The 12,350-nt window shown below is 46.0% G+C and overlaps 1 protein-coding gene across 1 annotated transcript in view; it reads left to right on the plus strand.

Moving 5' to 3' along the window:
- The window catches only part of cftr (CF transmembrane conductance regulator), a gene marked incomplete at both ends in the record, with an annotated part of 75,037 nt that overhangs the window by 25,160 nt on the left and 37,527 nt on the right, over positions 1–12,350 (plus strand). Inside the window, 2 exons of the mRNA XM_080504918.1 lie at positions 2,971–3,186; positions 4,902–4,991. Coding sequence (XP_080361044.1) covers positions 2,971–3,186; positions 4,902–4,991 — 306 coding nt within the window. The remainder of the gene's footprint in view (positions 1–2,970; positions 3,187–4,901; positions 4,992–12,350) is intronic.

The following is a 12,350-nucleotide window of genomic DNA, read 5'->3' on the forward strand; positions in this document are numbered from 1 at the left end:
CAATACATATGGAATAAAATGACCGCAATAGTTTCAAATGTTATCGTCACACAGTTTGACTGTCAGCGGCACCGGTACATTGTCTGTGTGGTACTTAGTGTCTGCAGAGTACACAGTACACAGGAAATACCAAATCATTGATTCAGACTGAGTTTAAAATGATAGTAACCAGGATATGCTCAGTGTCATTGTGCTCAGCCTCACCCACTTCTTTCTCTGCATACCTTTTCTCCATTTGTCCTCAGTTGTATTGTATCTTTCTCCACCAGCACTTTGCGCAAACACACAAACTGTACAGATTCACTCATTAGGCTGAAACACACACAATATGCTTCTTGCACCACACAGGCAGGTTTAATACTTCATGACATGAAACAATCCTAGTAAACCTCGAAGGAATTGAACCTTCACACACTGGTGTCAGAGTGTGCCAGTGGAGCCAAGCCGCTGTGCGCACGTCACAGGCATGTCGCACTGCCGTGTCACAGACCCTCCTCCTCTGTGGAGCTGTAGTACAGCTGTGGGTGGTTACCATGACGACAGGAATGCTTGTGAGATGTCAAGTACAGTACAGGTTCAGTGTGTCATTGTACCAGCAGCCAAACCACTTCTTGCTTGTTCACCATTTCCATGAATTGTCTGCATTTGCATTGAACGGTTCATTGAGGAGCAGGGTGTCAAAATCATTTTAGTTCAGGGGCCACATGCAGCCGATGTCATCTTGAGTGGGCTGGACTGGTAAAATAGTCTCATAATAACCTTTAAAATTAAATTACAGTATACATGATGAAAATGTCTATGTTTTTGCAAGATCAAATCAAAATGACTACAACCTCAACATAAAGCTGATTTTATAATGAAACATTTTACTGCAAAATACAGTGTAACGTCCAAAATAAAACTCTCCTATCCCTGTTGCATTATGGGTGACTGTGATGTAAAAGCGCTTTGCTGCTGCCATTTGCCATTTACCATTTTCACAATCTCTGCCCGACAGCATGCCTTTGACACTAATGCTAGTTTGCTAGCTTTCATGGCAGCATCACTGATATCTCAGCTCGGGTCTCAGGGTCACAGTGTTAAGTTGTGTCTTGTACTAGTAGGAAATTTGTTCAAAAATCTATGTTTTCTTTAAAATGTTAAACATTTTCTCGGTGGTCTTGCCGGATTGGTGCATGCTGAGCAACAGGTTTGGCCCATAGGCCTCATGTTGGAAATCCCTGTTCTAGATTATTGAAATGGTGATTTATGACTTTCTTTGCATAGTGTTTTTTTTCTTCATCAACAAGTCCATGTTTGTAGTAAATACACGTTCCTAAAAAATTAGAGTGGATAATAATTTCAGAGCAACATTTCAAAACATAACAGTCACCACAGGAAAGAAAATTTCCCTTCACAAATGTTGACACTGCCTGGGAATACATACGCACTGTCTGGTCCGGACCAGAGTTTGTTTCAGGTCAAGTCCGCTTCACGTGGGCAGGTGTGAAAACTCAGCTGGACTCCGATCTGGACCAAGGAGGTGAATTGTGGTCCACCTGAAAGCGCGGTCCAGTGTTTGGACCTTGTGAACGCGTCAGGGACTGTCAGCGGACTTTCCAGCTGACGGATGGAGAGGATGTGACGCAGAGTGCCGTGCATTTTGGTAGTAAACAAACAACGCTAACAGTGTGAAACACAAGAAGCAAACACAGAAAGGAATAAGTGGGAAAATGTCTTGTGATTAGACGTGGAGGAGTGAGGAAGACATTGTGAGGAAGGCGCTTATTGTGACTGGTCTGAAGGCTTTATCATAGTTACCGGTGGCAACCCATTGGCCACGAGCCAGCAAAAGCCATCCGGACCAATCAATGAGCAGAGTTTCTTCTTCTTCATGCTTTATTTAAACTCTGGTCACTGTTTGTTAAGGGCAAAAGTGCCTCCAAACCAGCAGCTGTTGTAAATGCAAACCAGTCCCCGAACTGTCCTTCATATGGTAATTGTCAGGCCTCTACGTCTGTCTGTGTGTCTCACCTGACGTTTTCAGTTATCCTATCGTGTCCCCCTGATGTGCGTCACCTGTGGTCTCCCTGTGTATTTAAACACTCGCTCCCCGTTGTCCCGTCTCGTCTCGTCTCGTCCCCTCTGTTTCCCCTGCGGTTGCTTGTGTTCCCTGGAATGCGTTTGGAGTCCAGGGAACATCCTCACACGTCCTGACAGTAATAGTCTAAATAGTTTTTTTTTCAATCCTTTGTGTTTTCATGAGAACAACACCAAATTGACTAAACCCACCAAAACCTTTCCAATTTAGTTTTTATATTTCTGTCCCCCACCCGCCACCCACACATGTCCCCTACTCCCACCCTCACCGCATGTCCAATCCACCCACCACCAACAACTCACATGAGCAATTTTCTTTTGCCTAAATGTTTATGGATCCTTGCTGATTATAGTTCCACGCATGAGATGTTCCAAAAAGCTCCTTAGCCATTGACTTTTTGAGATGTGAAGTTTTCTGCCGCTGCATTTCGGGGTTTTTCACATTTTCTCTGTGTCCAAATGTGTTTGATTCATGGTATTATTAATTAGCAGAGATAGTAGAGATAGTATAGAGCAGGGGTGGGCAATCCAGGTCCTGGAGGGCCGCAGCCCTGCACGTTTTAGATGTCTCCTTGCATCAATACAGCTGACAGCAATTAGTGGCTCCTTGTCAAGCTTTCTGCAGAGCCTCATCATGATAACAGGTGTGTTTGAGCAGGGAAACATCTAAAACGTGCAGGACTGCGGCCCTCGAGGACCAAGATGGCCCACCCCTGAAATAGATGCATTTACATGCTATGTAAAACACATCGCTGTCAAAATGAACACAATATTCAAATACCACACCAGTGTTCTGCAAGGAATCCCCTCAATCAGAATGTGTGCAGTACGTATTGTAGAAATGATGGGATGATTTGTGTGACGTGTCATGGTGCTTGTTTCTTGGTGCAGGAAGCTTCCAAGACGGTGCAGCCTCAGCTTCTGGGTCGTATCATTGCCTCCTTCGACCCGTTCCACGCCCCGGAGCGGAGCCAGGGCTTCTTCCTGGCTCTGGGCCTCTGCCTCCTCTTCACCGCCCGCTTCCTCCTGCTGCAGCCCGCCATCTTTGGCCTGCATCACCTGGGCATGCAGATCCGCATTGCCTTGTTCAGCCTCATATACAAGAAGGTGAGGAGAAACCAGCGTTTGTAACAGGCCTGGACGGAGGGTTATCTGAGCTATTTAAAAAAAAAAAAAAAAAGCAAAACTGTATCTAATCTGTTCTAAATTTGTCACCACAAAGATTCTTTCAAGGTCTTTTTGTTTGATGGTGGGGGTGGGGTTATACAGACTGTGCGTGTGTGTGTTGGTTTGAGGAAGTGACATCCCAGAGGGGCTACATGTACATTGCATACAGGTTTTGGTCTCAGGCTGCTTAGTATTTCTCAGTTAAAGGCCTACGAATATAAGTCGTGCTACCAACAACACACAGATAGCAAAAGACTGACTGAGTTCAAAAGTGCGCGTAGGCCCTGAAAACTGCAACAGTGTAAAGTTTTGACCCAGTAAACACAAAACTCTCTGAATCACATGCTTCAACAACTGCAACGAAGTGGATTGTTCTTTCTTAAATTTAAAGCTGTCTCATATCAGCAGCTCTCACACTGATATTATGAGAAGACAAAGTTGCTTTCAGTCAGTCAACGTCAATGTCAGAACAAAACAAACTCTCTGATAACATGCTGGCTTGTTTCTGGCTTGGGAGACACTTCAGTATTTTTAAGTGAAATCTGCAAAATTCTTCCTTCTTTTCTGAAACACTGCTACTGTACATGAACTGTATATTAGCGACACCGAGCAGTGCTCAGGGGCGTGACATGCTTTCATGACTTTGGGGGAAACTGAAGTACCTGGAGGAAAACCTACACACACAGGGAGAACATCGCAAACTCCACACAGAGAAGTCTTGGGTGGATTTGATCCCACAACATTGTCAGTGTGAGGCGAGAGCTCCAACCACTGCTCCACCGTTAGCATTACTGCCACAATAAAGCACAACAAGCTTGTCAATAACATTGAATGAATTCAGGTTGTGTTTGTGCTGTTCAGTCTTAAGAATTCCACAGATCTTCTTCAATAATAATTTTTAAAAAATTACTATGCCATCATCTGCATGCATGGAGACACATTTCTTTCTTACGTACAGATCTGAGTGGACCGAAAAGGCAATTTAAAGGTGCTTGAATGTTACAGCAGGTGTGTCAAACATTAAGGCTCATGGGACAAAAACCGGCCTGCAAAAGACTCCAAAACGACCAAACGACCAAGCAAGTTGTGTGTTATTGTATGAAATTTTTCTGTATTTTGCACCTGAAAGTTTCAGTAAAATTAGCTTTATATTGAGATTGTAGCCATTTTCTGCAGTAATTGCTTGGTTTTTGTGAAAATATAGACATTTTCATTGCATATATTCTGCATCGCAACAAAGAAAAACACTAAAGTTTACATTTAAAAGTGCGTCGGTGGGCAGTTGTATTAGGGAGACAAAGAAAACATGCAGAGCTGCGGCCCTCCAGGATCTGAGTTTGAGACTTCTGAATTACAGAAAGACTGCATCCACGAGTGGCCTCACATAAAAATGGGAATTTTTCAAATTGTCACACATTTTCAATCAGTGTTGTGTAAATTGGGCTTTAGTCTTCTCCTCAGGAGGTGTAAACATTTCCTCCGTGTTCGACTAGCGGGACCGAACATTCCCAGCGTTCTTCTCACACGTGGACGTCCAGCATGAAGACGCTGTCAGACCGACGGGTGGAAGTGTACAGAGTGTCACTGGCCCCCGCTCAGGACAGGAGATTCAACAGCCTTCCTTTGAGCTGACCCCTGACCTTTTGACCTTTCAGACACTGAAGCTGTCCAGCAGAGTCTTGGATAAGATCAGCACGGGTCAGCTGGTCAGCCTGATGTCTGCACACCTCAACAAGCTGGACGAGGTGAGAGTGCAGAGAATGCGAAATACACAGGGCTGCCAAACAAAACCAGCTATAGGAGTACACGACAATACACGACAATACACGACAGTACACGACAATACACTACAATACACGACAATACACGACAATACACTACAATACACGACAATACACGACAATACACGACAATACACTACAATACACGACAATACACGACAATACACTACAATACACGACAATACACTACAATACATGACAATACATGACAATACACTACAATACACGACAATACACGACAATACACTACAATACACTACAATACACGACAATACACTACAATACACGACAATACACTACAATACACTACATCACACGACAATACACTACATCACACGACAATACACGACACTGGTGTAAAGTATAAAGTGACAAAAGTACATCGTATATCAGTTTGAATATTTAATATCACTTGTAACACATGACACAATTACATGAATAATAAGTACAATAAAGACACCGTTTCACCGTCGGTGATGCTGGTAGTCTTTCATTTAACCCACAGGTACTTATTCACCTGGATCAGTAACATGCGGTGAGGTTCACCACTGGGGAGACTCCTCCTCTCCTGCCTCACCTGACTGCATGTCACTGACCTGGAAGCAGTCTTTTGAAATGTTTTGACGGTGGTGTTGAAGCTCAGTTACATGTGGACCACCACGGGAGCTGGAGGAGCTTCATTCGGTCTCCAGAGTCAGGAGGCAGAGAGCGAAGGAACCTGGCGGACGTCGGTCTGTTGGTTGGAAGTGAGCCGAGGGTTCAGGCTGAGGGGCGTCACAGGACAGGAGGTGTTAGTACATAAACAAAGTGCCGTGTGAAGGTGCATCAGTGGGCTGAGGAGGCAGCAGGTCCACGCCTCAGGGTGTCACAGAGCCGTAGAATGTGGAAACACTTTGTCATACGCTCGAAGGGCAATTATCACCCAGCTCAGATTTGACGGCTGGGGGCGGGGAATAAAGAGGGGTGGGCCGAGCCTTGTCTCCATGAATGTGACTGGGGTGGGGGGGGGGGGGGGGGGGGGGGGGGGAGTGACAGAGAGCTGCTCTCTCCAGCTGTTGTACCTGCATTCCTCCTCTTCAGTGTTTTACAGCCAAACATGATCACCAGACGCTCTGTTCTCCATCCTGAACACGTCTCCCACGAAAGGTTCAACTCTAATATGACAACAACCTGCTGACACCTGGGCCCCGTTCCAGACAGCCGGTTATGTGAAAACTCAGAGTATGTTAACCATGAAATGAGGGAAACTCAGAGTTTTCCGTTCCAGAAAAAGCTGAATTTAGCTCAGGGTCAGTCACCACAGTAACAAACTCTGTGAACTGAACCTGCTGGTTGGCAGGTTTAGTAGAGGAAACCCTGAGTTTCTACTGGCTCCTCCCACCTGAAGCAGGTTTAGTAGAGGAAACCCTGAGCTTCTACTGGCTCCTCCCACCCGAAGTAGGTTTAGTAGAGGAAACCCTGAGTTTCTACTGGCTCCTCCCACCTGAAGCAGGTTTAGGAGAGGAAACCCTGAGTTTTTACTGTCTCCTCCCACCTGGAGCAGGTTGAGTGGAGGAAACCTTGAGTTTCTACTGGCTCCTCCCTCCTGAAGCAGGTTTAGTAGAGGAAACCCTGAGTTTCTACTGGCTCCTCCCACCTGAAGCAGGTTTAGGAGAGGAAACCCTGAGTTTTTACTGTCTCCTCCCACCTGGAGCAGGTTGAGTAGAGGAAACCCTGAGTTTCTACTGGCTCCTCCCTCCTGAAGCAGGTTTAGTAAAGGAAACCCTGAGTTTCTACTGGCTCCTCCCACCTGAAGCAGGTTTAGTAGAGGAAACCCTGAGTTTCTACTGGCTCCTCCCTCCTGAAGCAGGTTTAGTAGAGGAAACCCTGAGTTTCTACTGGCTCCTCCCACCTGAAGCAGGTTTAGTAGAGGAAACCCTGAGTTTCTACTGGCTCCTCCCTCCTGAAGCAGGTTTAGTAGAGGAAACCCTGAGTTTCTACTGGCTCCTCCCACCTGAAGCAGGTTTAGTAGAGGAAACCCTGAGTTTCTACTGGCTCCTCCCTCCTGAAGCAGGTTTAGTAGAGGAAACCCTGAGTTTCTACTGGCTCCTCCCACCTGAAGCAGGTTTAGTAGAGGAAACCCTGAGTTTCTACTGGCTCCTCCCACCTGAAGCAGGTTTAGTAGAGGAAACCCTGAGTTTCTACTGGCTCCTCCCACCTGAAGCAGGTTTAGTAGAGGAAACCCTGAGTTTCTACTGGCTCCTCCCTCCTGAAGCAGGTTTAGTAGAGGAAACCCTGAGTTTCTACTGGCTCCTCCCACCTGAAGCAGGTTTAGTAGAGGAAACCCTGAGTTTCTACTGGCTCCTCCCACCTGAAGCAGGTTTAGTAGAGGAAACCCTGAGTTTCTACTGGCTCCTCCCACCTGAAGCAGGTTTAGTAGAGGAAACCCTGAGTTTCTACTGGCTCCTCCCACCTGAAGTAGGTTTAGTAGAGGAAACCCTGAGCTTCTACTGGCTCCTCCCTCCTGAAGCAGGTTTAGTAGAGGAAACCCTGAGCATCTACTGGCTCCTCCCACCTGAAGCAGGTTTAGTAGAGGAAACCCTGAGTTTCTACTGGCTCCTCCCTCCTGAAGCAGGTTTAGTAAAGGAAACCCTGAGTTTCTACTGGCTCCTCCCACCTGAAGCAGGTGTAGTCGAGGAAAACCTGAGTTTCTACTGGCTCCTCCCTCCTGAAGCAGGTTTAGTAGAGTAAACCCTGAGTTTCTACTGGCTCCTCCCACCTGAAGCAGGTTTAGTAGAGGAAACCCTGAGTTTCTACTGGCTCCTCCCTCCTGAAGCAGGTTTAGTAGAGGAAACCCTGAGTTTCTACTGGCTCCTCCCACCTGAAGCAGGTTTAGTAGAGGAAACCCTGAGCTTCTACTGGCTCCTCCCTCCTGAAGCAGGTTTAGTAGAGGAAACCCTGAATTTCTACTGGCTCCTCCCACCTGAAGCAGGTTTAGTAGAGGAAACCCTGAGTTTCTACTGGCTCCTCCCTCCTGAAGCAGGTTTAGTAGAGGAAACCCTGAGTTTCTACTGGCTCCTCCCACCTGAAGCAGGTTTAGTAGAGGAAACCCTGAGTTTCTACTGTCTCCTCCCACCTGAAGCAGGTTTAGTAGAGTAAACCCTGAGTTTCTACTGGCTCCTCCCACCTGAAGCAGGTTTAGTAGAGGAAACCCTGAGTTTCTACTGGCTCCTCCCACCTGAAGCAGGTTTAGTAGAGGAAACCCTGAGTTTCTATTGGCTCCTCACACCTGAAGTACTGCCTCGACTCTGGCAGCAGTTTTCTCCAGTCGTCTCCTCTGCTGCTGCAGCGTCGGGACTTTTACAGCAGAATAACTCGTTTTCGGTCTGTTGCCATAGTGACTCATGATATCTGGGCTCCACTGATTATGACTTTTTCTTCTGGCTGTGCACACGCTTAACTCAAGGTTCACATACTCAGAGTTGATTGAACTAATTCAGATCAGCTGTTCTGGAACCGGAAACTCTGAATTTCCCATCTCAGACTAAGTCAAGTCAGAATTCAGGGATAGACTTGGACTTTGTTGAACCTCCTACCTGGAATACCCCCCCGCATCTCACTCCTCCAGGCAGTGAGGGCCGAGAGCTTGAAGAAAGCTTGTGATCACAGGTTTGAGTCCCACAGCTGAGAACTTAATGTGGGCTCCTGAGCATGACCCCTGACCCCTACCTCCTTCATAGGCATGAGAGTTCAGTAATACTCAGTGCAGTGTGTGGAGGGTTACTGCAGAAGTTATCTCAGTATGTTTTGGACTATTTTGTTGTACGGTGTTGGTCTGGAAAGGAAAGACGGCAGACTCAATGGCGTCAGTGCCAGTTGCTTCAGCTTCTTAGTTGTTGTGGAACCGGCAGGACGTGTTGATGTTGTAGTTTCAGACACTTTATTTTCTAGTGGTGGATTTCTAAATGGTGGCATACATTTGTTGTGCCGCTTCCTTTTGTGGCGATGCTGCTGCGGCATATTTTGCGCAACACAGTTGTGAAAAATCTTCCTTAAATCCAAACTACCGGCAGACAATCCCATTCTCTCTTTCTTTGGAATTAACTCTTCTTCTTCCATCTTCTGTGTCTGTTTGCATAATCTGCTAGCCGCTCGCACTCTGCTTAGCTAAGTTGTATGATGTAGCGTAGAGTACGGGATGTCTGTGGGTGCGCTCGTTTTGTCTCCGAGAGCCCGCCGGCTGCAACCGGCAAGTTAATGCTCTCATACTAAAAGATACAGTGTGATACTTGAATATCCATGATATAGTCATTTTCTATATTGCACAGAGCACAAGCCACAATGCATCGAGTATATTCAGTATGGCCCAGCCTTAACTGAATGTGTGGTATCTGTATGTACAGTATGAGTACATTAATACATAAACTGTGTTCATAATTGTGTAAATGTGTAAACTGTTTTGATGTCCTTGTGTGAAATACACTGAAAGAAATACTTTTGCTTTTGCTCCCATTTTTTCATGAGCTGAACTCAAAGATCTAAAACGCTTTCTATAAACACAAAAGTCCTATTTCTCTCAAATATTGTTCACAAATCTGTCTAAATGTGTGTTAGTGAGCACTTCTCCTTTGCCGAGATAATCCATCTAATCCACCCAGCTCACAGGTGGCAGGATGCTGATCAGACAGCATGATTATTGCACAGGTGTGTCTTAGGGTGGCCACAATAAAAGAACACTCTGAAATGTGCAGTTTTGCTTTATTGGGGGTCTGGAGTGTGACCACGTAGTGCAACACATCTCCTTCACATAGAGTTGATCAGGTTGTTGATCGTGGAATGTTGCTCCACTTCTCTTCAATGGCTGCCAAGTTTCTGGATATTGGCAGGAAGTGGAACACTCTGTCGTACACGTCAATCCAGAGCATCTCAAACCTGCTCAATGGGTGACATGTCCGCTGAGGATGCTGGCCATGCAAAGAACTGGGATGTTTTCAGCTTCCAGGAATTGTGTCCAGATCAGTGGAGGCGCCAGAGATTTTTTTCATGGGGGAGCTTGATCTCATAGTGACAGTACTGGGCAATTTATTGGTCTGTAGTTTACTTCCTACTGGAACACCAACAATATGCACACCGCACTGCGCACGTAACTGTCGCGCACATAGAGTAAAAGCTCTGCTATTTAAAACAATATTATGCGACACAATAATCAAGATAATTATCCAAAGTGATAAAGATGAAAGGTTTAAAAGCCTGCCACTTAAACACACCACAGAATGTAAACTTTACCAGCAGAATGTCACTGATGGAGCTTCAACAGCAGCAGGAAGCAAAACACAGCAAATCATTTAGGCCTCACAAAGACACTGACTCCTGCTGCCAGTCACCAAAACCTCCACAGAAAGAAATATATCTGATTCAATATATCCAATTATATTAATAAGAGAGAACCAGGAGTCAGAGTCCACATCTTTAACACCAAATAGGCAATAATCATCACCCCCCCCCAATGAGACGTCATGATAAACGATACGTCGGTTGTTGTTGTTCAGAGCGAAGGCGTCAGTGATTGTTTTCCCTTTTTTTTTGCAAAAAGCACTCCATGTTTCATTACTAGTAATAAGTTACGCAGTCAGCAGGAAAAATGCGCTCTCAATAACAGGAAGCAGTAAGTTCAAAGGTGCAACGATTGGCTGAATCACATCACACGGCTTTTTATTAAAAAAATTATAATAATACATGTTTTATTGGTGTATTCAGTAATTAACAAGGCGCCACCTATGGTCCAGATCCTTGCAACATGGAGCCGCGCATTATCATGCTGCAACATGAGGTGATGCTCATGGTGCTCAACAGCACAACAATGGACCTCAGGATCTCATCACGGTATCTCTGTGTATTCAAAATGCCATCAATAAAATGCACCTGTGTTCAATGTACATAACATACGCCTACCTATACCAGAACCCCACCTCCACCATGAGCCACTCCATCCACAACATTGACATCAGCAAACCCACACCACACACACTGCCTGCCATCTGCCCTGAACTGTGCAAACTGGGATTCATCCATGAAGACAACACTTCTCCAATGTGCCAGCTTCCCTTAGACCAGGGGTCGGCAACCTTTAATGCTCAAAGAGCCATTTGGACCCGTCTCGCTCTGCTCACGACACCCAAAGAGCCGCACACACTTTATTTTGACAGTCCCCCAGGCAGACCATGCCAGGAGGACACGACACACAAAACCTTCTTCACTGCTGGTTGACAACTTACAACTAATAAACTAAACTACATGAACTAAGCAACAAAAATACAACACAACACAATTATTACCGACACTACAAACCTAATATAACCCCCAATAATTACATTTAAAGCACGTCAAACAGAAGCTCCCATAATGCATTGCAGCTCTCAGCTCCTTTATTGCTGCACATTATTAAAATGGAAGATAAATGTGGGAGATCTGGATTGTTAGAACCATGAGTGTGATGGTGTGTCTTTAATGTCCTGTAGTTGTTGTGTAATTCACTAGAATGTTCCGTCACTCTCAACAAGTCTGTAATGAACCTCCTGGAACTGTCGGCTTTTACTGTGAAAGGTACAGGAAGCTCCCAGCTTCAGACACCAGTTGAGCCGCTGTCATGACCTGCAGCCGCAATTCTACGTTCTTCATCCATTATTGTTGCGTAATGACGTCACATCGCTGCGTCGTTCACGACCCTACATTTTACCACTCTTTGTAGCGGGACTGCGCTCTGGGTGGCCTTGCCTCCTTACGTCCCTCTCTGGGTGGCTTTGCCTCCTTACGTCCCTCTAGGGTGGCCTTGCCTCCTTACGTCCCTCCAGGATGAACTGCAGTGGGACGGAGGCTCAAGGAGCCACAGTGGAGGGACCAAAGAGCCGCATGCAGCTCCTGAGCCGCGGGTTGCCGACCCCTGCCTTAGATGGTTTCTGACAGTTTGTGCAGAAATTCTTTGGTTCTGCAAAGCAATTGTTGCAGCAGCTGTCCAGGTGGCTGGGCTCAGACCATCATGGAGGTGAACATGCTGGATGTGGAGGTCCTGGGCTGCTGTGGTTCCACCAGGTCTGCGGTTGTACTGCCAGATACTCTGAAATGCCTTTGGAGATGGCTTATGGTGAAGAAATGAACATTCAATTCACAGGCAACCGCTCTGGTGGACATTCCTGCAGTCAGCAGGCCAATTGTATGCTCCCTCAAAACTTGTGTGGCTTTGTGCTGTGTGATCAAACAAGTGTTCTTTTTTTGTGGCCACCCTAAGGCACACCGATGCAATATTCATGCTGTCCAGTATCTTGACATGCCACACCTGTGAGGTGG

Source organism: Blennius ocellaris (genome assembly GCF_963422515.1).
Source record: "Blennius ocellaris genome assembly, chromosome: 11".
NCBI classification, from domain to species: Eukaryota; Metazoa; Chordata; class Actinopteri; order Blenniiformes; family Blenniidae; genus Blennius; species Blennius ocellaris.